At 37.7% G+C, this 26,517-nt stretch overlaps 1 protein-coding gene across 2 annotated transcripts; it reads right to left on the bottom strand.

Moving 5' to 3' along the window:
* Positions 1-1,044: 1,044 nt before the first annotated feature.
* Positions 1,045-25,306, bottom strand: rbm25a (RNA binding motif protein 25a). Of its 2 annotated transcripts, none has more exons than XM_038302731.1 (18): positions 25,135-25,306; positions 24,763-24,870; positions 21,766-21,815; positions 21,492-21,662; positions 18,409-18,466; positions 18,051-18,211; positions 17,746-17,940; positions 17,573-17,653; positions 10,939-11,177; positions 5,535-5,646; positions 5,318-5,407; positions 5,161-5,234; positions 4,936-5,086; positions 3,977-4,514; positions 3,578-3,885; positions 3,384-3,482; positions 3,218-3,265; positions 1,045-1,567 (listed from the first exon to the last, which is right to left on the bottom strand). In XM_038302731.1, exons 2-18 carry the CDS (start codon positions 24,857-24,859, stop codon positions 1,475-1,477), a joined length of 2,565 nt encoding a protein of 854 aa, XP_038158659.1. In that variant the 5' UTR covers positions 24,860-24,870; positions 25,135-25,306; the 3' UTR covers positions 1,045-1,474. The 2 variants fall into 2 exon arrangements, with proteins under 2 accessions (XP_038158659.1, XP_038158660.1); XM_038302732.1 differs by lacking the exon at positions 1,045-1,567 and adding an exon at positions 2,638-2,752 and having other exon boundaries at positions 3,181-3,265.
* Between the last annotated feature and the right edge of the window lie 1,211 nt (positions 25,307-26,517).

The raw sequence follows: 26,517 nt of genomic DNA, 5'->3' as shown, positions 1-26,517 counted from the left end.
CATTTAAAGCGACGTCTTTTTTGTACAGTTATTTTATTTAATATTTTTGCAGGCTTTAGTTTTTTAAAGAAATATTTATGAAAAATATAAAATATTTATGAAATATAAAAAAAATTGATGAAAAAAATAAATGATATATATCTTTATAGATATATATATATATATATATATAGAGAGAGAGAGAGAGACTTTATATTAACAGATTTATAAATAGGCACGTTGAACTATTCAGAATTTTCTAGAATCCAACCAGCTAAAATACATTCTGTAATATTTGGATAAACTATTTTTTTTGTTAAAAATAAACACATCATAGCCTCCATTTTTATGTCATGAAAAGATTTTAGCATTATTCTAATTGGATAATTCACCAAGTATCTTAAACAATTTCAAAAGTACAGTTTATTGTATGCCATTAAATAGCTTTAAATAACAGTCTATAAAATGTTAATACAGGTAGTGGTTAAATTTCCAGAAATGTGATATTTTATTCAACCCCACTCCCTTATATGTTGGGATCATTGTGCAATTGAAACAGACTGTTGAGATCAAGAAAGAAAAAAGAAAAAAAAGTCAAAGAACTCTGGAGATGGTTCTTTTGGATTATTCAGCCCACTTCGTGAAAAGAACACTAATGGCAGTGGAGTATGTGTGATCCTACCACCCTAATGCTTCTTAATATTTGTTTAATTTAAAATTGTCATGTTACTTCCCCTAGGTTTTCTTCCTTTTATTGGGATTTTTAATATGACATCTTTTTATTTTAAGAACATTTAACCAGGTATCAGATTGTATGAATGGGTTTGAGTTTGTATTTGTATTTTTAAATGTGTCTACAGTAATCAAATTAGCTGAATTTGAATATTAGACACATTTTTAAATTCCGATGAAAGTCGATATCTTTGTTCTGACAGCTTATCCAGCTTATAAATGTACAAGGTCTGAGATGCAGGCAAAATGACCTCTTCTCAAAGTGGAGAAACGAGCTAATATTCTTCTAGTTATTCTTTTTAGGTACAAAATAAAAAACAGACTCCAACGGCATACATTTAAACGTTTTTATTTTAAAAAGCATGTTTATTAATTCACCCGTTACGGCAGAGCTTTCACAGGACACCAGTAAATCAAAGCAGTATGTACGATGTTCAACAACCTGGAAAACAGACAGTGAAATGCAACCGTCTTTTTCTTTAACAATGTCATTGACGCAAGAAAAAACAAAACCACCAATGTTTTACCATGCTAAAGGTTTGTGCAATCCTATTCTGTTCACAAACCTCATCATACAGATATCAACACCCATACTCTCTCGCAGGCGCACACACACACACACACATACACACACACACACATACATACAAGGTAGCAGCTCCTTGCAGATGGAATGGAGGGGTGAATGGGCACATATTTACCATCTGGTGGACCAGAAAAAGTGTAGCTAGCCCAACTGAAAGCTTCGAGGTTTTTTAAGTCTCTACTTTACCAGTCCGATCTTCTTAGCCTCTGTTTCATATATCAGTAACCTCCACATTTTCACTATGAAGACTTCTGCTTCCTCATCAAGAACCTATATAAACAAAAAATAAAAATAGATAAAGAGATCAGGAAGAATTTAACTTGCACGGTTTACAGCCCACTATCAGGCAATGCAGAGGGACACATTAACAGTTCAAACACATTTCAAAATACCATATACAGATTTCAACACGTTTTTATACCATTTGGGTTTAATAAAGGACCACCAATCTCCTTTATTATATATCATATACTTATAGTAAATAATATTGAATATATAATGAAGATAATAATAGATAATAAAGGATTCTTTCATTTATCAGCTCTCAAAACAGCTACAAACATCCGCCTGGCTTGATAAAATGATGCATGATCAGTAAACAATGTCTCACAGCAGAGGGCTCCAATAGCAAAAACTATAGAGATACAAAATATAGAAGTTGTTAAATGTCCAGCACACATCAACTGATTATATTTGTGATCGAGAAGTATTAAGAATGTTATGGCTCGAGAATAAAATCGTAACATCACGAGAATAAAGCCGGAACGAGAATAGTCATAAAATTATGATAATAAAGTCGTAACATTATGAGAATAAAGTCATAAAATTACAAGAATAAAGTTGGAATATTACGAGAATGAGGTTGTCATACAACAACACATTTCAGAAAGAAACCTTCAAGCTAAGACCAGCAGATGACGACCGAGCAGCACCACCAATCAGCAACCTGAGTCAACTTTGAAATTCTGTCTAATTTGATGCAGGTGCGTTAAAAGATTCTCTTATTTGTCAAACCAGAGCCAAAGTCTAACTTCACAAAATGCTCAACATTCCTCATTTTAGTGAAGAAAGTGCTTCTTTTAAGAGTTGTCATAAAATACAACTTTATTCTCATATTAAGACTTTATTCTCGTAATTTTCCGCATTCATTGTCGTAATTTTAATACCTTATTCTCATGATGTTACGACTTATTCTCGTAATTTTAAGAATTTATTGTCGTAATTTTATCACCTTATTCTCATAATGTTACGACTTTATTCTCGTAATTTTATGAATATTCTCGTTGTGATTTTATTCTCGCAATTTTATGACTTTATTCTAGAAATATAATTTTTTTTTAAATCTCTAGCCTGGCCCTAATACTCCGTTGTACGATTTAGACCAGCCACATAGAGAAAAGAAAGGATAATCTACCATCACACATGATATAACTGCTCTAGATTTGACCTTTAAAGCTGCAGTCTGTAACATTGAGGAGAGAGCACACTTCGACTGAAAATTTGAAGAAAAACAGGTTTCACTCCACTCCCCCACCCTCTCTGCTTCACTCATGCCCCACCTCCAAGCTCCACCCCTCTCACAGCATCTGCGCGGCTACCGCATGCGACCAGAGGGGGTGGGGGGGTGGGGTGGGGGGGGCGGGATTCAGCGTGTGTGAGCTGTGATTGACACTCCATCAGATGCTCCTCTGGCTGTGATTGGTTGTTTTGACTCGTCCCGAATTATTCTTTCCAGATTGAAATACAGGCAGTAGGCGGTACCAATTGAAGCAGTTTTTTTCACAGGTTACATATCACATGTACTGCTGTCTGGGCATAGGGACAGTTTTAGCCAATATGACAAAAAAGTGATTTTTAATGACTTGCAGTCTTCAGCTTTAAAGGTCTACATTGCAGACTCAGGATAATGCTCTAACATACCATAGCGACATCATCCAGAATCCCCTGGGGAGTGCTATGTGCCATTATCTGGATGAAAAACAAACAATTAAAATAAAGTTATAAACATAAGAATTATAAAGAATCCAAAAATGTGATGATACAGCTGGAATAATGTTGTCCTTTTCTTCATTAAATAGATACAAACCTTAGAACAGACAAAATCAACCAGAGTGGGTTCCTCCTCCCCAATGTATTCAATAATCTTCTTATTAATCCACGGTTTAATCCGTCGATCCATCAGTGTCTAGAAAAGATAGAATAAGAAGATCCCAAGAACTTTAACTATACTATTTAGGTATAAATTATTCCAATCCATTTCTGATCCAGCAGTATTTTTACCGAATCAACCATGGTCCAGTCCAAAGGGTAGGAGAAAAGCTCCGGCCTGGCGGTGGGAATCTTCTCAATAAGGCTCTTTATATGCTTCCGTTTCTCCTCAGTGTTGATGCTGCCGCCTTTGGCTGCTGACATCTCTGCCCCATCGAGTCCCAAACTCTTATCGTCATCACCATAGTCCAGGGGAACTAGTTTTCTCTTGCGAGGCTGCTCATCCGTTTCCTCGTCATCAAATTTGTTGAAGACGCTGTCTGCCGCCGCAAGTTTCTTTCGCTTCCCAGGATTGAGCTGACTGGGGCTGTTGGTGGCACCTGCAGAAGAGGATGATGAGGTCCAAACATCTGTTTTGACTAAAGAAGAGTGCTACACTAACTTGTGTGTAAAGCTTGCTTTTGCACTCACCCAGTTTGAGACTGAGACCGATCTTGGGCCGGTTTTCTTCTAAAGGCTGGACGTCAGGAGTGCTCTCACCTGGAATGATTATGCCGCAGGGGGAATCATTCCCGGGTGTGTTTGGCGTCGCATTCCCACTAGCAGAAGACACTGATGGGGCAATGGTGATGGGTCTCATTACAGGTTTAAGCTGAGGCTTAGCTTCCTGGGAGTCTTCCCCTTCATGATAGTCCTCCTCATGCCTTTCATTAACGTCAGCAGCACCATTATCATCATCATCATCATCATCTGAATGATGCTGGGGGGCTTTAGACTTTGGCTCCGTGGGCCTCTCAGAACCTCTCTTGTCCCGCTCTCGTTCCCGCTCACTATGGTGGTTCCGGTCAGAATGCCGTTCCCGCTCGTGATGCCGTTCCCGCTCGTGATGCCGGTCCCGTTCACGAACCCGCTCTACTTCCCGATCACGGTGACTTTTTTCCTGGACTGCATCCTCTTCGGGTTCGAGATTGAGAGGTGGCTGTTGGCTGCGCAACGCTTCCTCCTCCAACTGCACAAATACAAACCAGAGACATTCAGAAGCAGATTTTTTCCCAGATCAAGTCAAAAGACTGAAACAAAGTTGGACCAACATGCTGACAGACATGACACCAAGTCATGGGGTAATCTGTAAAGAAAAGGCAGAGCTATAGGGAACTGCCTCACGGCGGGGCCCTTGGCAGCCATAACAACGTGCCAAAGGCAGCGTTCTGCGGCACGCATGGCCTCAGTAAATTGTTCCCCCTGTACAGAAACTGAAATCTTGATTACAACTGCAGTTGACAATAAAGAAATTGATTGATTGATATAAACTCAAGCTGATCAAAATAGGTGAGCCCAATGCACCTGTGGAGCATAATATACTCTGGTGGTTAGCTTCTGTGTCTGACACTATAAAATTCTCTGTTAAAGAAACCTGTAGGAGGACTTACTCTCTGTAGCTCCGCATCTGGATCAGGGTGACCCTCAGCAAGAAGTCTTTGCCGGATCTCCTCCAGCTCCTCCTTTTCCCTCTTGCGATCTCTCTCATCCATTTCTATTTCCTTTTCTCGGTCGCGGAGCCGCTTCTGCAAAGCGCTGCCTCTGAGAATGAGAAAAACAGATTAAGGATGATAACAGAACCACAGAAATCTCTAAACATGAGTGAAGATAATCACCTGTAATACTTCGGATCATCTCTGTCGTCGTCATAATCTTCAAGGAACTCTTTCAGTCTTTTGGCTTCTTTTATCTTATGTTCAAAATGAGAGTAATCATGAAAACACCAATAAATTGTCCAGAATCATTTATTCACAGCGTGTTCATCATGTGTACCATTTCACGCCGCCTCTCGTCCTCCCTCTCATTTTCCTTGTTGTATTCACGAGCCTTCTTCCTCTCTCGGATCTCCCAGTTTTTGAGCCGCTTTACAAGAAAAACAACCCAAAAACCATTAATCCATGACTCAGAAGCACAGCAATGATTAAAAGATCTTAACATTAACAATTGCTTATATATAAACAAACAGAAAAAATAAAAATTGCAGTAGTACGTCTTGGTAGGCAGCTTCTTTATCTCTCAGCCTCCTCTCAAGTCTCCGCCGCTCGTACACATCTTCCTCATCTTCCTCTCGGTCTCGTTTCTTCTCATCTCTGGTTCTCTCCCTGCAAACACAAAGTGATTTGAAAAACTGAATATTTAGAAACAGCCATCAAATTTAGAGCAAAAAATAAAGATACTTCTCCTCCTTCAGTATGTGTGTTCAAAACACATTATTAACAATGAACCACTGATAAAACACTAATTAGGGTAGGACTTATTTCTGCTATTTAGGCTGCCATTAAGGTTATTATAAAGCTGTCCATGCATCCCTGTTACTTTTGGTTTAAATGCATCTTTAGTCTTTTTCTATTCTAGTATCAGCTCTATTTCCTTTAGATTGGTTCATCTATTTTCAGCAGGTGATTCTTCATTCATTCAATATTGTGTGTCATTACCAGTGACAGCTTCATGGCTGCCCTGCATTCATTGCAACGGTTTAGATGGTATGTCTTGTGATTATTAAGTTTGCAGCGACACTGTTCAGTCACTGCAAAAAGCATTTCAGCTATTTGCTTCTAAATCTTGGGAGAAAAAAAAACAACCAGAACATCAACACCACTGACATATCTACTTTAACATCTCTCCTATGGCAGATGCATGCATCAGTTGGATGTATGTGACCCAGTCCCACCGCAGGCATAATCCTCAATTATTTTGGAACAAAAACGGTACTTCAAATACATGTAAGTTATATTGGTAAAATTAATGTTTTAAAGGATAATATTGGACATCCTTACTTTTTACCTTCTTTTCCCAGAACTGGTGGAGTTGATTAAATTTTTTGCTAAAACCATGGAGCCAGATTGGGACCGTCTTTGGGGAAAAAGTCTAAAGACATAACGCCCTTAACAAGAAATTAAAATTGGTGCTTTTCATACAAGCCGCATTTATTAATCCTTGCCAGGAAGAACAGATACTGTCTCGCCAAAGGCCCTGCCTGTTATGGTCACACAGGATTTAACTAACTAGTTAAGAAGAAAAGGGTGAGGAATCTAGCCTCTTACCACAACATCTAAAACTGGAAAACCAGCTTCCGAGGCTTCAGTAAGATAAGCGACACATTCAGGCTTATCCTGCAGGTGCTTTGCTTGAGGGAAAACTTTAAAGCTACAGTGTGTAACTTTTAGCGACACCTAGCGGCCAGACTGCAGACTGCAGCAACATGAACATCTCCCCCCCACCGCTTCTCCCCCCAACAGTACGGCGAGCATTACGGGACAAAATGTCTTCCACGACGTCCGCATCACCTACCTTCTCAAGTGATGAGGTTTGTTTACATAGATAATTTTACAGATAGTGTTTCAATAGTCTGTGTAGGGTATAGATTAGGGCTGCAACTAACGATTATTTTAAAAATCGATGAATCGGCCGATTATTTTTTCGATTAATCGATGAATCGGACGAAAAATATTTTTTATATTAACCTCTTTATTCCAAAATAAACATTTTAGACAGAACAAACAAGCACACAAGTACAGGTTGCTCATTAACTGTACTGGTGCAATATGAAAAATAAATGTTTGTGTTAAAACTACGCAAACTTACATGAGAAATGTAGCTGTACATCCACAAAATATAGGGTACTTTGTTTCATAAAGTGCAAAAAAAGACATTTTTGTTTTTTAAAGCCCCTAAGGGGTTCAAACAATAGGCCCCCCCATTTCAACAAATGAGTTTTTTTTTAGACTAGAAGAATTGTGCCTTTTAAGACAGGAAAGTATAGCAGTTAAAGTTGCTACTTGAGAAAATACTGAACCATAGAGATAAAAATAGCCCTGTGATTCAAATTATAAATTGTATTTGGAATAAAAATGAGAGAACTAGGGGTGGTAAAACACACATCCTCCAAAGACAGATATTTACATGGGAATGTGGCAGATAATTATTTGACATATTACTGATCTTGCTGGATTTTATTCTGCTTTACTTCCATAAATTGCAGGATCTTTACTTTATCTTTGCCAGAAGATTTAAACTTTAAAAGCCTTGCCCTCATAATTTACAAGTTAATTTATTTATAAAGAAAATATAAACGCTGCTTAAGCTAATTCAAATGAAATTAAAAGTAAAATAAGAAGCCAACCTTATCACTGTCTGTAACCTACTAACAAGGTAAGGAAAGCATCAGATGAGCTACCTGAGAAACTAACGTTACGTTTCCCCACTTTAAAGCCAAACAAACATGGTTACTCATCCTGCTGATCAGCTATCTTCACTGCCATTGAAGGCTCCAACGTGTTTTCTTTTCAGGTGCTGCGTCATAACAGTGGTGCTTCCGTGCCATGTTCATTTGTTTTTACAAAAGTTGCATGTTACGACTTTTTTCACTTTACAAAGCGCAGGCTATTTTAATTATTGTGATCAATTTGCGCCGTCAATCCTGGCGCATGCGCGCTTCATTTGCAGTCTGGACGCTGAGGGTAAACTCAGCGTCCAGACTGCTGAGCTAAGAGGGATTCCTGTGGGAGAGGGAGAAAGGGGTTTGGATGGGGGAGGCGCCCCACGGCAGGCAAAAGCCGCCAGTGACACCGTAAAAAGTCGCCAGATTTGTCGCTAGTCGCTTTTTTGAAAAATAGTCGCTGGAGGGGTCTGAAAAGTCGCTGAGTTGGCAACACTGCAACTGCTGCGCTGACTCGCTCCGCCATATTTTTTTTTCTTCCCCCGGATGACGGCGGCGGCGGATGACGCATTAATCGCGCGACACAACTAATCGATGATTAAATTCGTTGCCAACGCTTTTAAAAGTCGATTTTTATCAATTTTATCGATTCGTTGTTGCAGCCCTAGTATAGATTTCATGTAGACTTAAGATAATAAATATACCCGTTATTTTTTCTACATCGTTGTGACGTTTTGGCGATCTCGCAATCGCTAGTTTGTTGGTTCTGCGCTGCCGTAGCGCAAAGATGTCTGCCTCCATGGCTGCGAGACCCGCTCCTATGTAATTATAAATAACGAATTCTAAGGCAACGCAAATATTAAGGTTAAGAGGCTGAGCTCGTAGATGATGATAAATAACATAGTTAATTAATAGTTAATAGTTATAATATATTACATTTCTGACTGTATATCCCTGTAATTATTACACACTGTAGCTTTAAGTACATAAAATTCACACTGATAATTAACATTAGAAGGCATGAGATAGGAAATATTTTTTCCAACCAGAGGCTGACGGTTTGTTAAAAAGAAAAAAGATTTTACCTGTTTGGTTTAAAAAATATTAAAACTGAAAGGCAAAAGTTCTTTCAAAAGCAAAAGTACTTTTAAGATTCGTGATTTTTTTTTTTTTTATCTTTTTTTTAAGCAGGAAAAAAAAAAATCTACAAATTAGAAGAAAAAAGAAACTTGAACCTAAAAAGTGGTTTTTAATAAACTTTTTTCCCAGCAAAAAATGTGTTTTCAGCTAAAGGATAATTTCATCTTAAAAAATTCATTTAGGATTCTGAAGCAGATAAAGACTGTTCTGAATCTCTCGTATTTCTCCATTTATGCCCCCATTTTTCAGAATGCAGCGTTTAAGCCAGGGAATTTGGATATAGTTTTCAAGCATTGGTTTGATAGAGGCATAGCTGTTGTCAAGGATTTATACATCGATAACAGCTTTGCTTCCTTTACGCAACTCCAATCCAAATTTGGTCTTCCTTCTAGCCACTTTTTCCGGTACCTGCAAGTTCGCAATTTTGTTAGACAAAATATACCTCACTTTGAAACCATATCAGTGCAACATAGTTTCTTCGAGCTTATAAAAAAGCCCCCTACTTCTAGAAAGCTAATCTCTCACTTTGTTAATCTTTTCAGTTCATCTCCTTCTACCAATCATATAAAAGAGGCCTGGGCTTCTGATACACTAGTCGAAATTTCAGATGAGATGTGGAATTTGAGTCTGTCAAGGATCAAAACATGTTCCATTAACTCCAGATTGCAACTTATACAATTCAAGGTTATCCATCGTTTGCACTTTTCTAAAACCAAACTTAATAAGCTGTTTCCTAGTGTCTCTCCCATATGTGACAAATGTAAATCTGACAATGGGACTTTAAGTCATATGTTTTGCTCTTGCCCTATGCTTATGGAATTTTGGTACAGAATATTCAAATTTTATGGTAACGCTTATGGTAAAGCTCTATATCCAGATAATCATTTTATAATTCTGGGTTGCTCTAAATTCTCCGTTACTCTTCCCATGTCTCTGCAGCAGGCTCTAATGTTTGGTCTGGTGGTTGCAAAACGGGTTATCCTGAGGGAATGGAAATCCTCTACACCTCCATGTTTTAAAAAATGGCTCAATGATATGGTGTCCTGTCTCTATCTCGAAGAAATTCGATACTCTTTGACAGACAACCACGATAAGTTTCTAGATGTGTGGGGTCCTTTTAATAGACATATTCAAAATAATGGGTTAAAATGACTCTTTTCTGGACCTCTTTTTTTTTTTTTTCATTATTATCTCAATACTGTCATCTTTTATTGTATTTTTTTTATTGATATCCCATGTTTTATGTTGATCCGCTTGATACAATGTCTGCAGAATTATTTTTTTTTTTGTCCTTTTTGACTCTGCCTCATGCTTTAATATGCACTATTAATATAATAATATATTATTCTCTTATCAGTTTTCTGACACTGTTTTGTCTTGTTTTTTGTTTTGTTGTACTTGTTTACTGTTTTGTTATATTTTATTTTATTTTATTTTTTATTTTTTGTCTTGTCTGTTTAACTCTGAAAATGCATAAATAAAATATATAAAAAAAAAAAATGTGTTTTCAAGGTACACTCATTTTTCACATAACCTTTTTTTCAGGTTTAAATTTTTATTTTATTTTTACTTTATGGCCCCAGTTTAGTTCCATATGCAACATGCAATTCTAGAAGTGGGTTTTGTCCGTTAAAATCCATTTCTGACATGCTTGGGATTATTTTCCTGTAGGAAGATCCTGCTGGGTTCCAAGTTCTTAAAGTTTCACCTTAAACCAACAGCCAGATGGTTGAAACTTTAAGAACAGGGTATATATTAGATTATATCCTACAAGTCAACGAAGGGTTTTTAGTGTTTCACATATGCTGCATTTTTGTCAGTTGATGGGATTTTCTTGTTGAGGGGACAAAGATAATGTAGAAGAATTATGTGATTGTGGTTAGTTTGCCATGAATACAGAAGGTATGGTTTTAGAAAACATTGCTGAACTTTAATAGAACCAAAGGTCATTTTGACCACTGCAGCAAACATTGGATAAAGCTGGTGTCATTTACAGGGTTAGCTACAAGGCTGAATGGGTTCAGTTCCTCAGTGAGGACCTTTTTTGTGCCAGAGCTAAATTTTTAATAGTTAGGAACCATTGTTGTTCACTGACCTCGACCTGCTGCGAGCTTCGCTGATATCTCGACTCCTCTCACGCTCTTTCGTCCTCTCCCGTTCTCGCTCCCTCTCTCGTTCCCGCTCCTTGTCCCTTTCTCGTTCCCTCTCCCTCTCCTTCTCTTTCTCTCGGTCGCGCCGCTCCCTCTCGCGCTCTCGCTCCTTATCCCGTTCCTTCCTCTCCCTCTCGAGCTCCAGTCGTTCCTTGTCTTTCTTTCCTTTTTCCTCTTCCAGTTTCTGCAGGAGACAACCAAGTTAAAGGAAAAGTCTGAAAAAGTTCTTCAAACATTTGTTTTATTACCCTGCCCATGGGGCCTTACTAAAATATAAATACCTCCTTGCAGTTTCTCACGAACATTATAGGAATTGTATGTGAAGTGAAAGAAATACATGTATGGCTTTATTAGTAATTTTTTTCCAACAGATAAAAAGGTTTAGGTTTTGCTTTTGGTTAGTTTCTCTGACTCTGACATCCCTAAATAAAAACTTGGGACACTTACTTCTATTTATCCTCTGATTTTAAAAAGCACTATACAAGTACACCAATTGTTTTTGATTGTTGATTGTAAAACTACAGGCAAAGAACATATAAGCAACACATGTACTTGAACAAAAATGGTTACCTCGTGACCGCCTGTCAATTCACAGGCTAAAATGGTTACAGTCTAAATAAAACGTACAATAAGAGTGCCACAAATAAATGTGCTGGACTACTATGAAAGAATTATAACTAAATACCTTTTACAGATCCTGTATCAATCAAAAAGCTGCTGCATTTAACTCAAAGTTCATCAAGATTCTTTGTGAAGCCAAATCTCACATTTTTAAGCTCACATTCCAACCTCGTAATAATAGAAGGTAGAACAAAAAAAAAATTACACATCTTGGCAAGATAAACCAACCTAAGTATAATTTAAATAATGTTTTTCACTTCATGAAACACTGAAATTATTGTATCCATTGAAATCAAATATTTCTTAACCGATTTCAGAAACACATTACTAATTAGAGTCAACCTACTGTCCTACTGTGTAGAGTATGTTAATCTCAGCATAGCTGTGCCCACGGTCACCATATGCTTGTTTTCTGTTCTGTTGTGATTTTAAGCAATAGATACCATCTCACCAACTAGTATTATAAACTGAATTTTACTGCATTATATTTTAACTAGGGTCAAATTTAAATGTATCTGGATCTCTAAGACTGGACAGATTTAACCTAAAGATTCATGCTTCAAAGGTTTGTTTGAGAATGTTCGTGAACAAACAGCATCATGAAGACAAAGGAACAGAGCAGAAAAGTCAGGCATGGTGATATGGAGGCCTTTAAAACAGAGTTAGGTTGTAGAAACAGCATTCTGCTTTTTTAAATAAGAGAAGCTGTGAAGATGTCAAATCTGTTGAAGCTAAAAAAAATCTTTCTCCTATGAGGATCATCCTTTTCAGCAGGAATAGAGAAGCTGGTCAGAGCTGATGGCCTTGCAGCAGGACAATAAAAATACAGCCACATTACAAAATTTCCTGATAGAACGATCCATAACCTCGACCTTAATCCAAAGAAACTGGAGCAACACTTAAACAATTGAAAATAAGTTGAGAACGCACCCTAGATGATTTTGGTCCGACTACAGTTGCATAACTTAAACAAAAAAACACATGTACCGATACTCTTCCACTGTCCTGTTATGCACTTTTATGTATGTACATAAAATCCCAATAAAACCCAGAATGAGATGGTGTGAATATTTTCACCATAGGCAGGGTACGTAACAGTGCAGTTAGCAGAGACTATCTGCGATTATACTCTGATGTAACAAGAGAATATTTCCACAACAACTAAGCTGTGGGCAAAAAAAGCACATTGGTAAACTATCCGCACATTCATCACTGCGATCAATACGCAGTCACAAACTGCTGGCTTAAGAAAACAAAATCTAGAAAAAAAAATGCGATAACTCCTCACACAGATGCCTATATACATCGGTGTTTAGGACACTGCTTTGTGTCTCTAAACTAAGAGATGTTATTATAACTGGGTTCTTTTCCATAAAGCTTTTAGAATCAAAATCTGCAAAGTCAGCTTTAAACCAATAATCACATACTTAAAATCACTGCAACATAATGGCTTGGTCTGACGTCACCTCAGTGTGGCATTAAAATACAGGTGCTGGTCATAAAATTAGAATATCATGAAAAAGTAGATTGATTTCAGTAATTCCATTTAAAAAGTGAAACTTGTATATTATATTCATACATTACATACAAACTCATATATTTCAGATGTTTATTTTGTTTAATTTTGATGATTACAAATGACAACAAATGAAAATCTCAAATTCATCATATCAGAAAATTAGAATATTACTGAAGACCAATAAAAACAAAGGATTTATAGAAATGTTGGCCAACTGAAAAGTATGAACATGAAAAGTATGAGCATGTACAGCACTCAGTATTTAGTTGGGCCTCCTTTGGCCTGTATTACTGCAGCAATGCGGCGTGGCATGGAGTCGATCAGTCTGTGGCACTGCTCAGGTCTTATGATAGCCCAGGTTGCTCTAATAGTGGCTTTTAGCTCTTCTGAATTGTTGGGTCTGGTGTATTGCATCTTCTTCTTCACAATACCCCATAGATTTTCTATGGGGTTAAGGTCAGGAGAGTTTGCTGGCCAATTAAGAACAGGGATACCATGGTCCTTCAACCAGGTACTGGTAGCTTTGGCACTGTGTGCAGGTGCCAAGTCCTGTTGGAAAATGAAATCTGCATCTCCAAAAAGTTGGTCAGCTGCAGGAAGCATGAAGTGCTCTAAAACTTCCTGGTATGTGGCTGCGTTGACCCTGGACCTCAGAAAACACAATGGACCAACACCAGCAGATGACATGGCACCCCAAACCATCACTGACTGTGGAAACTTTACACTGGACTTCAAGCAACGTGGATGAAGTGCCTCTCTTCTTTTCCTCCAGACTCTGGGACCTTGATTTCCAAAGGAAATGCAAAATTTACTTTCATCAGAGAACATGACTTTGGACCACTCACCAGCAGTCCAGTCCTGTTTCTCTTTAGCCCAGGCAAGACGCTTCTGACGCTGTCTGTGGTTCAAGAGTGGCTTGACACAAGGAATGCGACAGCAGAAACCCATGTCTTTCATACGTCTGTGTGTGGTGGTTCTTGAAGCACTCACTCCAGCTGCAGTCCACTCTTTGTGAATCTCCCCCACATTTTTGAAGGGGTTTTGTTTCACAATCCTCTCAAGGGTGCGGTTATCTCTCTTGCTTGTACACTTTTTTCGACCACATCTTTTCCTTCCCTTCGCCTCTCTATTAATGTGCTTGGACACTGAGCTCTGTGAACAGCCAGCCTCTTTAGCGATGACCTTTTGTGTCTTGCCCTCCTTGTGCAAGGTGTCGATGGTCGTCTTTTGGACAACTGTCAAGTCAGCAGTCTTCCCCATGATTGTGTAGCCTATAGAACTAGACTGAAAGACCATTTAAAGGCTTTTGCAGGTGGTTTGAGTTAATTAGCTGATTAGAGTGTGGCACCAGGGGCCATCAATTTTGAACCTTTTCACAATATTCTAATTTTCTGATATGATGAATTTGAGATTTTCATTTGTTGTCATTTGTAATCATCAAAATTAAACAAAATAAACATCTGAAATATATGAGTTTGTATGTAATGTATGAATATAATATACAAGTTTCACTTTTTAAATGGAATTACTGAAATCAATCTACTTTTTCATGATATTCTAATTTTATGACCAGCACCTGTAAATCACAGCTTTACGTGGCACATGGCCCTGTTAGATGAATTACATAATCAGTTTAAATTAATTTTTTGTGAGGCAACAGAAGCATTTCTAGGAGATGTCTGGCAACAGTTTATGAAAACAAAAATATATTATAAGAGTTGTTTCTTTTTTTTTAACTCACATAATCAATAAATATTTAAATTGATAAATATTTTTAAATCTAAACTTCCAACTGAGTGGGGATTTAGATTTATTGTTTGCAAATAGCAGACATTTTTTTCTGAAGCTACATTTGTGCAGCTTACAGGAGATGAACTATGGATTCAGCATCTCTCTGCCACTATACCCTATTAGCTACGTATGGGAGGAAAACAGGTCAGTTGTAACAGGTTAAAATAGATTTGAAACAGTTTATTTTAAACAAGTTCTATAATAAAAACTGCTTTAAATTAATTGTTGAAAGGTTAGAGGTTCGCCACAACAAAAGCGGTGAAGCTTTCTTACCTGAAGGTTGTATTCCTTCGTCTCTCAGTTCTCTTGGATCCATTTATAAAGACTCGGCAGACCCAGAGTTCAAACGCTTCAGCTGATTTTATTTAAGTTCATGATAGTCTTCTAATCAAATCCAGGCTTTAACTACTGTTTCAAGCATGGATCTGACAGCTAATAAAAAGCAAATAAGCTATGATACTATTATCATTAGTTTATATGCTATCAATACATTACTAGGCAATATTTTTGCTACAGCTAAGCCTCATTTATAATGTCACAGAATACAAGCAAAGCTCAATTTCATCTTGACAATTTATCACATAATTAAATGTTACATGGCGCTGCAGGAATTAATTTTTATGTTGTAATTTGATGCAAATGATCCAGGGGAGAAGTTAGCCTGCATGCATGAGGACAGACTGGTTATCCCCATGTGAACTACATTAAGGTCAACTCTAAATATCAGATCTAATGTGTAAAATCAGTCATTTAAAAATCAATCAGGATGTCTGAAACGGATTTGATCCATTATATGGACCATCAGGGTGGATGTGTTTGTTTTTCTAAAGATACCATGACCTTATAGTGCATTCGGAACCAATATTTCTAGAAACGCACCAATCCGAAGTTTGAAATTATGAAAGGCTATGATTAGAACTTCTCTGTAAGAACTCTTACAAAAAAAATGACAATGATTTTCACTGAAACATCAAAGGATCCAAGAACCAAATCTCAACATCCAGCTTATGGGATGGCACAAAATAATTTAGGCAAGAGAATATGCTGTGAAGACCAGTCATCCAGGTCATATTCACTCCAAAAAAAGTTAAAAAACAATCCACTGGGCTTTGTTTTCAAGTTTAAAGACATTTCGCTTCCTATCCAGGAAGCTTTTTCAGTTCAGAATGTCAGAAATAAATGGTAAATGGCGTGTACTTACCAAAGCGCTTTACACTACATTCAGTCATTCACCCATTCACACACACTGATGGTGGCAAGCTACATTGTAGCCACAGCTGCCCTGGGGCTCACTGACAGAAGCGAGGCTGCCGTACACTGGCGCCACTGGGCCCTCTGACCACCATCAGTAGACAATGCAGGTGAAGTGTCTTGCCCAACGACACTGAAAGTCGGATTTGATTTATTTTAACCTAGGCTTGAACCGTCAATCCTTCGATTTCAGGGCAAACTCCTACATCCAACGCCACTGTCCCCCGAAATAGCGTTGAGTTCTAGGCTTTATATAGTGGACCAATGACAAAGCCTTGTTTTGGCTTACAAAACATGCAAATTGAACTGGATGAATGGGTCGGCCCCTTTTGAATGGGGGTCGTTTGGCTTCTTTGTTAGCCAGCAATGCCCATCACCTGTCAATGTCTCTAAAGGGGGGGGGGGTCGTTAAAGGGCATTGTTGGTCTGGCTAAACAGGCGAGGTGTTCTGTTCACCTGTAAGGGTTTTGAGGGGTTGCGATGATAGCGGGAAAGAATCAACTCAAGTGCTGCATTGTAGGTTTATATAAAGCTGAAATCTGAGTCAACCCCCCTCGGTTTAAGGTTGTTTTTTCTCTCAACATAGATGGCTTACTTCACGTCCCTCTTAAACCACCGATCTTCTCTGTCCAAAATGTGAACATTCTGCTCCGGCACTACCATCCCCGTTTACTTCCAGAAAAAAAGCACGCTGGTCTGTGACATCATTGCGTCCTCTACTGCGCATCAGGGACACTTGCGTTGTATGACTGCATTTCACACAGGAGATCACATACAAGTCGCATATATTTGGAAATATGAACGGCAACACAAAAAAATTGGATTTGACAAAAAAATCGGAGTAGAGCATCAAGGCCTGCAGTGTTAACGTAGCCTTAGTGATTGTGGTGGACAGGTGTCTTTATGTAGCTAACGACCTCAAACAGGTACATCTAATTTAGGACAATAAATGGAGTGCAGGTGGACATTTTGAAGGCAGACTAACAGGTCTTTGAGGGTCAGAATTCCAGCTGATAGACAGGTGTTCAAATACGTATTTGCAGCTGTATCATACAAATAAATAGTTAAAGAATCATACATTTTGACTTCTGGATTTTTTATTTTATTTAGATTATGTCTCTCACAGTGGATGCACCTACAATGATAATTTGAGACCCCTCCTAGTTTCTAAATATGAGAACTTGCAAAATATAATTACTTTCCTCACTGCATTTTTTTACATAATATATCTAACATGGCATTCATGCACTGTGTGATGTGTCTAGCTTAAGTTAAAGTCTTCAGGCTCAAATCAACATAATGAAGTATTATTACTCTGGACCACTTTAAAATCACTGCAACCATACAGGATTCATTTCCTCCTATTTCAAGGTAACAACAGCAAGTTTATACATTACCTTGTGTGTGTCTCTGAATTTGCTGATCTCTCTGGATATAAGGTCTCTCTTGTCATCCTCCAACTCCATGGCATTGATATCCTTATAGAACGTAATCATGGTAAATTTACTTCAAAGTTTAATAGAATATCACATAATACTTCAGCCTATAATAGGCCACAGCTAAATACTACCTCCTCTTTCTTCTCTTTGCGTTTTTTGTTGCGAGGCTGGCCCTCGGAGTCTTGTGAGGGAGCGTTAAGCTCACTGGAGTACTCTCGGATAAGGACCTCTATCGCCCCCTTCACAACCTGATCTCGATGCAGCGTTTCTTCATCGAGAACCTCCGCCTCTTCTTCTTCTACATTTTTAGACACATCTGTGGTTCCCTACGTGTCAAATCCAAGTGATGATTTTAAAACTTTAAAACACTTATTGAAACATTTTAGTTAAATAAAAGCTTGTTTCACATCTTTTAATCAAAAGGTGAACACAGTACCCCATTGGCACTCCTCCTCTTGGCCTTCCACTCGTCCAGCTGAGCCTTGGTCTTAGCGTCTACCTTGACCAGCAGCTTCTTGTCACCTAGGAGCAGCTCATGGAGAAGTCGGAGAGCTCGAAGCGTGGACTCAGGCTCCTTATACTCACAGAATCCAAAAGCTTCCACATATCAAAGACAGATGGAATTAATTATATCACAAAATATATACAAAAAATAAACACAATGGATCACATAAAAGTGCAACAATTGTCAAATTTAGGAAAAAAAAAATTAAAATCAGCAAACAGAATATAACTAAAACCTATAGGCGGCATAAGATAAAAATCTACATAGAAGGGTTTTTTTTTTTTTTTACCTTGAAGTTTCCCAGAGGCACCTTGGACCCTCTTCCAGCTCAGGACAATACCACATTTCTATTTTGAACAAAATAAACAAAAACACTTTTAATTCTTGGTTGAAGTTAAAAAAACTGATTTAACAACAACTTTTTGATCATATCAAGACATCAATGATCATATTAAGACTTCATGCAGAGATCAATGTTATACGATTCTGGTATGTTGATGATAATATATCAAACTCAATAAATCTTAAAAACATGAATTTGGTGCAAAAGGAAATAAATTTTAAGGATTCCTCTAATCCCAAAGGATTACATATAAATACCTTTTAAAGAGTGAATTTTTTTTTTAAATCTATGACAGTCTGGGTGTTTTTCAGAACAAGATTGGACATATAAAGATTAAATATCAAATTTATCGCCCTAACATGTACCTGGACGTTTTTGACCCAAATCAAAGCCTAAAGGACCATGTATCGCCTGTATAACCACCTCTATGCAGCAGAAAATGTTACATTGTTTTGCCACCTCATGCAGATCTACTATAGAAGGAGAGACATTTTTTTTTTTTGTTTTTTTTTTTAAGTTTTAAGTTTAAAAATGGCTTTTAATTTTAGTGATTATGTCTTATAGGTAATAAAAACACAACATTAATTTCATAATATGAATATTGTGAGAGAATTATTAAACTCATGGTTTTACGGTCTAATAAACAGATGCATTTCTAAGTCATGTGTGTCTAATTAGAGGCATTTGTTCTTTAAAAAGCTACAACGTGGCTAAAACTTCGTAATAAAAAGGGGAGTTAAGTTATAACACAAGTTATAGAATCTCTTAAAGAACTGATAATGCTAAAGTGGCCCGATATACAACAGGTAAAATAAGTTTTGAACACGGCACAATTTTTTTCAATAAATATGTTTTTAAAGGTCATATTGACATGACATTTTCACCAGATGTCGGTAACAATCCATGCAATCCACACATACAAATAAATCAAACCACAGATGTCCAACAATAAAGTTATGTGTAATAATCTGGAATGGCATAAGGAACAAGTATTAAACACGTAAAGAAAGACAGGTATATAAAGGCATGGAAAGCCAAGACACCAACCGAAATCTCTTAGTAATTAGAAAGCAATCCTGCCCCTTGTCAGTGAAAATTAATATCAGCTGGTTAATTCCCAAATGATGGCCTATAAAAAGGTCTCTCTGGTATGAAACATCTCATGCAGTAGGACCATCAGAAACTGGCAGAGTTACAATAAACTAAAGATAAATTAGAAATGATGAGGGCAAATATGACTAAATATTTATTATGTTGGGTTCAGTTAAACAGTTTTTCTTTCTTTTTTCTGGGGGTAGTCATTCCTGTTTCCTTGCCTAACTCCTTATCAGTTAGTGGCGATAATGCACTTTTAACTAGTTTGCCAACCACCATAAAACCTCACAAGAAGAAGAAACATCTCATGATGGGTAAAAGTAAAGAGCTTTCTCAAAACCTTTGCAACCTTAATGAAGGCATTGGTTACAGAATGATTTCTACATTTCTGGAGTGTTCCAGTGAGCAATGTTGGGGCCATAATCCTGAAGTCAAAAGAACATCTTTTCACCATAAAGACACCACGACCAGGTGCTCCTCGCAAGATTTCTGACAGAGAAGTAAAAAGAATTATCAGAAGAGTTGTCCAAGGGCCAAAGACCACTTGTGGAAAGCTTCAGAAAAACCTGGAATTAGCAGGTACAATTGTTTAAAGAACACAATAAGTAAAGCACTCAACCGCCATGTCCTGTATGCATGCTCCCCAAGCAAGACTGCATTGCTGAAGGAAAAGCATGTTGTAGCTCGTTTAAAGTTTGCTCCACAACATTTAGACAAGCCTGTGAAATGCTGGGAGAATATAATCTTGTTAGATGTGACCAAAATTTAACTCTTTGTATTCCATAATACACATAGTGTTTAGAGGTCAAAGGGCACTGCACGTCACCATAAAAACAACCTAACAACAGTGAAGTTTGGAGGTGGAAACATCATGGCGTACGGCTGTATTTCAGCATGTGGTACTGGTAAACTTTAAATAATTGAAGGAAGGATGAATCGAAAAAGTTACAAGGACATTCTTGATAAAAACAAACTGTTTCAATCTACCATGATGGAGATGAAAAGTGGATGGACATTTGTGCAAGACAATGACCCCAAACACACAGACAAGGAAACTCAATTGGTTTCAGAGAAAGAAAATAAAGCTGCTAGAATGGCCCAGCCAATCCTGACTCGAATCCAATAGAAAATCTATGGAAAGAACAAAAGATCAGAATTCATAGAAGAGGCCCACAAACCTTAAAGATTTGAAAACTGTGTAGAACAATGGGCCATAGTCCCACCTGAGCAATGCATGTAACTAATTTCTCCATAGATGAGGGATCTTGAAGCTTTCATTGCAAACAAAGGCTTTTGTACAAAGTGTGTTAAATGCTTTTCCTAGTACCATTTTACATTATTATACGTAACTTAATTTCTGGACATCTGTGGTTTGATTTCTTTGTATGTGTGGATTGCATCGATTGTTACAGACATCTGGTGAAAATGCCATGTAAAAAGCACCTCTAGAAATATATTTAAATTGAAATTTCCTTTTGTATGCGATCTGTGTATACAAAATGACAATAAAAGTTGTCCAAGGCTAAGACTAAGTGTTTAATACTTATTTTACCCGGTGTAAATGTGTCCCAGCTATAAATGATCTCTAAATCTGAGGTCTTCATGGAGGCCACTGCTGGAACAAAGACAGCGTTAGAGCTCTTCTATCAGGGCTAATGAAGGTTGCTCCTGTTTCAGATAAAATCAAATTCTGTTTTTTATTTGGAATTCAAAGCTCTCCGAGTCTGGAGGAAGAGTGAATAGGAAGTCTGCTGAAGTCTCCACAGTCATTCATGGTTCAGGAAACAAACTTTTGGTCGTTTATGACCAAAACCTTTAAATTTGGTTAATCACCGGAAAATTTATGAAAAGGCATTAAAATGCTCTTTGTTTGGAATAGTTTAAAAGAAATGTTAGTTTGATGTTAATAACTCAGTGATGTACTGAACACTTACTGCAAGAAGCTGCCTGACCAACATGTCAGAAGCTTTTTCAGAGATATTTCCCACAAATACGGTGGTGGTTGGGCCCCCACTCTCTTCTGCACCCTTGTTTCTGATGAGGACAGGGTCTTTCTTTGTCATTACGGGCTTCTGTGAAACAGTAACTGTAGTCGGAACCAGAACCTGCACAATCAGAGCACATTTTAGGTCTTAGATGACAATGTTATGTTGAAAACCATCAAATATAGTTAATACAGACATATATGATGAGCAGTTTCTAACTCACCGTGGGTGCAGGAGCCATTACACCCATGTGGACAGGGATCATGGGAGTCCCTGAAAATGGGAACGGAAATAGAGTTCCTTTCAGATGCTGATTCCCATCATAACAAACAATATGTTGCTAAGTCTGGACATTCAACACCATAAACCAACAAAGTTTGAAGCACATCACGTTTACATTTGTTTGTACCCAAACCCTATCTAATAGAAGACATATTATAATTATGTTGTAATTATACAGGCTAGGTTTAGTTTGCATAGCTCTAAATTTTATTCTTTTAAAATGCTTCAATATAGTTGGGTTTTTTTTCTATGCATTTGAAAATCTGCAGGTCTTCACAGCACTTCCTTCATGTATACATGCAAATTAGGAGGCAGAGGAGTTTAAGAAGACAGTTTCCAATGCATTTCTCTCTTTAAAAGTCAGGCTATCCACATAATTCCATTGCAATTCTAAAAGGTTCAGCTTAACTAATGTCTGTGCTGAAATGATAAAGGAGGCCCAGATGCCTGTTGGTTCGCTACCCTGAAATACACTGGTGAGAACCCTGTAGGAGCTACATTCCCAATAGAACAGAAATTCACTGCATAACTTCTGCAAGGACATCCCCTTTAAATATTATTCAGAGATAGCTAATAAAATGTAACTAATAACAAAGGCTTGGCGATTAATCAATTTATCATTAATAGAATCTTCTGTTTATGAAAATTTAATTCTTGGTAAAAAAAATATATATATAAATCGAATTTTTGAGCTTCCATAGCTCAGAGTGACATCAGTTCATCAGTTTTTTCTCTAGCACTACCTGCAAACATTAAAGGGGGACGCCGTTTTTTTTTTTTTTACATTGGGCCCTTGGTTTTAAGTTATTACATCTTGTTTTACTCACCCATATGAGTTCTGTGTCATTTGGAGCCATTCTGAAGATATTTGGTTAGGTTATATCTAAGGAACGTCTTCCTGTGGGCAACGAGTTGAGGGCACAAACTAAACTGTTCATGATTTATCATTTATGGTACGCCAGCATTCATAACATGTAGGCGAATCACTGTCCCCCAGACATCCGTGGTTATATTTTTTATATTTATAGTTTTAAAAACAAAGCGTCGCGTGTATGACGTCATCCGGACTGGAGTTGCGACAGGCAGCCCGGGCCACAGGCGGCTACGCTCTACCCCTTATATTCATTCTGATAGCTAATCTGAATAGTTCAATTCCTTTTCGAGAGTGAGATCATCTGTGGTAGTAGCACTAGACATCTTCCAGGCATGTGAGTAAAACTAGCAGCAGTTCAGCGGACAGGATGAATGAACTAACCTGACAACAGCCAGATGCATGTCTCGCTCCGCCTAGCTCCACTCACATACATCTGGGAACCCGCCATAGGAATTGCCTTTACTGAAGGCTGGGCCTTATCAAAACTCCTTGCATATGATTGGATAAGCCACTTGTCTGTCATCTTTATTGACGTGCTATTTCAACCACTCACACCGAAGCTAACCCGTGACGCTGTGAGAGGAGGAGCCATTTGGTAGATCAAGCTCTTGCCAAATCCGGTCGGGAGAAGGGCGAAAACATCGTTTCCACCAACAAAAGCCTTCAAAGCCGTTCTCTGATGTTCTTTTAATGAAACAATATCAGATAGATTGGACAACACAGAAGAAATAGCAGCATCAATGCTAACGCTTGCTTCCTCAATGCGAGCCGCCATTGTTGTTGGAATCTCACGGTCGCTTCTCCACTCCAGGACACACCCACCCTGCGTCCTGATTGGACAGACCATAAATTCGGTTGGGGAAATCACTTTCAATGAGCGGGTTCCCAGATGTATGTGAGTGGAGCTGGGCGGAGCGAGACATGCATCTGGCTGTTGTCAGGTTATGAATGAACAGTAGCCGGCGCGTGTATGACGTCATACACACTCCACTTATATATTTATAAAAATATAACCGTGTATGTCTTGGGGACAGTGATTCGCCTACATGTTATGAATGCTGGCGTACCATAAATGATAAATTATGAACAGTTTAGTTTGTGCCCTCAAGTCATTTGCCCATAGGAATGCACAAATTCAGCGACACACAGGACCTCTTTCAAGCTGGGCACCGTTTCATTCACAACACCTGTCCCATCAACAAGGAATGAGAATCAGAAATACTTAAATAATCCCAGGGCGAAATTACTCTTTTTAAATGACTCCATCTGTAATAGATTGACTATAGGAACAGTTTGATATAACTTATAATTAATTTCATACAATATATATATATATATATATATATATATATATATATATATATATATAATTAGGGGGTCCCCGCTCCATCTCGCCATCAGTTTGGGCGTCCCTGGCCTGGAAAACGTTGAAGACCCCTGCTTTAAAATTATTACCTCCCAGAGGGGATGATTGAAATTAGAGATATATATGTCATTTGTATTTTTTATAATGAAGTTGGAATGAAAAATATAAATACATATATAAAAACTAAAAAAAAAAAAAATGATTACTGAAATTTGGAAGGGAAGAAAATTAGAAGATTAGATATATAGCCATATATCATAGTGATATAGCCCAGGCCTACTATCCCTAACACTTTTTTATGTTTTTGCTTAAAAATAGCTACCGCATGATGAGTAATGCAACTTCTAGGACACTATTTTTTCTTTTGTAATTTGCTATTCACCAAGTGGGCTTTACTAGAAATGACTTTGAAGGCATAATATTACCCCCATGCAGAACCTGTATGAATTTTCACCAAGATTCTCTTTCATCAAAATAATATGTGCTTAAATGTATAGGATTACATCCCTTTTTCTCTGAAACAATTGTCCTACTTTGTGTCGATTTGATTCTAAAATCCAAATGCATATGATTAAAATCTTAGCTTTACAACCTTGGTTAAACTGGTTTTGGTAGTAACACTTGCTATAGTGTTGCTATTCATATCTATAAAGACGTGTCTCTGTATTTCAAACAGCTGACAGGTACTTTATTTATACCTGGAGGAGCAAAGCCTGCATACTGAGGAGGGGGTATCCCGGGGGGCAGCTGTGGGAGGCCGATCGGTGGGCGGTTGATCGGAGGAGAGTAAGACATCCTAAGAAAACCTGCAGGGGTGCAAAACATTATTTATTACTGACAAAGAAGACAAAGCTTTCCGTTTCCTCCACATATAGCGAACAAAAAAACGCATAAACAACAGTATTATTTCAATTAAAACATACAACTTAATACTAAACATGTTATGCACGCGCTAGTTTTAGCATTACGCGACGTTAAGTAGCCTAATTAGCTCAAAACGGATAGCTGTGTAGCTCCCTTTTTGCTAGTTTAGTTTAGCAGCTGCGGCGCTCATTAACTGATATACTCACCTACAATATAATGCTAAATCAAGAAAACGGACTCCAGTTTTATGGTTTCGCATACAAAAGGCCCCAAAACGAAAAAAAAGACAGAGAAGAAAGGAGTAAAAGGTTGTATAAGACACCGGTGGGCTAAAGGAAACCCTTCTGGTTGAGGAAAAACTGGGAAAGGAATCATGGGATAGCGCCGCCAGGTTTTTAAGCCCACAGCGTTGACTTGCAGGCTGAACGCAAGTCTGGACGGATAATAAATAAAGAATAAATTAACTATTTAAAATTGTACGATTCTGATTTAAAAAATAATTTAGGGCTGCAGGGAAATGCAAAGTTTTTATTCGACACTAAACATAGTGCAGTAATCTCTGTCCTAGAGTTTCCATTCCTCTGTAATTCAGAACAGGAGATTCCTGGCTGCCACAATAAAAGACGACTCGACCTCAACATGTATCAGGCTCATAACATCACACTTAAATCCATTGGGGTAACTATTGGAGTAGATAGTACAAGTTGTCTAACCAGACTACAAATCGTCCTGGTTACCTGACATAATAAACTCGGGGCAAAGACCCCATTATTTGGTAGGAAACATTACCTGTGTTTTAACATTTGGTGGCGCCAAAGTCGTTTCTAAAAATGTAACACAAAGTAAAACACCCACAACTACAAGGTCAAGTTCATGTTGTGGTGGACTCCTTGCTACATGGGCGGTTCTAGACAGGGGCCAACAGGTGCCAGCTCCTGTAGAACTGCCCCTGGCCCCTATTAGGGCCTCTGTACTGAAAGCATACCCTACAAATATTAAATATAAGTAATTTTTTTTTCTTACTGTGAGATAATTTCCCCTGAAATAAGATGATTTAAATTTGAAAAAAGAGCAATACCTCTATAATTAGGAAACCTCTATAATCTTATTTGACATGGATAATATGTGATTCTCTTATTTCAAGGTTAAAAATACGCCAGATAAACTTATTTATGATTTTTGCACTAATTTTAAGAAACTGTAACGTTTTTTTAGATCACTGTCCCTTGGACTTAACGAATATTCCACCTTTAAAATTTATTTGAAGAAGCAATTAGAGCCAGAAATTAAGCTTCAGGCTTATTGGAGTAGGATCAGAGTTTTCATCTGTTCAGTCTGAAACCTTGGATTTATGGCACACTTAAAGGGGAACGCCACTTTTTTTTTTCTTTTTTTTCTTTTTTTTTCATTTCCTTGATTTTATGTTATGACATCATGTTTTACTCACCCATATGAGTCTTGTGTCATTTGGAGCTGTTCTGAAGATATTCGGCTAGGTTATATCCAAGTAACGAGTTGAAGGCACAAACTAAACTGTTCATAATTTATTCTTTATGGTACGCCAGCATTCATAACATGTAGGCGAATCA

Source organism: Cyprinodon tularosa, unplaced genomic scaffold (assembly GCF_016077235.1).
Source record: "Cyprinodon tularosa strain WSP-4 unplaced genomic scaffold, ASM1607723v1 ctg499, whole genome shotgun sequence".
NCBI lineage: Eukaryota > Metazoa > Chordata > Actinopteri > Cyprinodontiformes > Cyprinodontidae > Cyprinodon > Cyprinodon tularosa.
This window is presented reverse-complemented; position numbering and strand designations above follow the sequence as displayed.

Coding starts and splice junctions, on each gene's coding strand:
- rbm25a (XM_038302731.1), bottom strand. CDS start 24,859: ATGTCTTACTCTCCTCCGATCAACCGCCCACCGATCGGCCTCCCACAG. Junction 11,178..17,572: donor AATTCAGAGACACACACAAG/GTAATGTATAAA, acceptor TGTCTCCTGCAG/AAACTGGAAGAGGAAAAAGG. Junction 1,568..3,217: donor TTCTGGATGATGTCGCTATG/GTATGTTAGAGC, acceptor TTGTTTATATAG/GTTCTTGATGAGGAAGCAGA.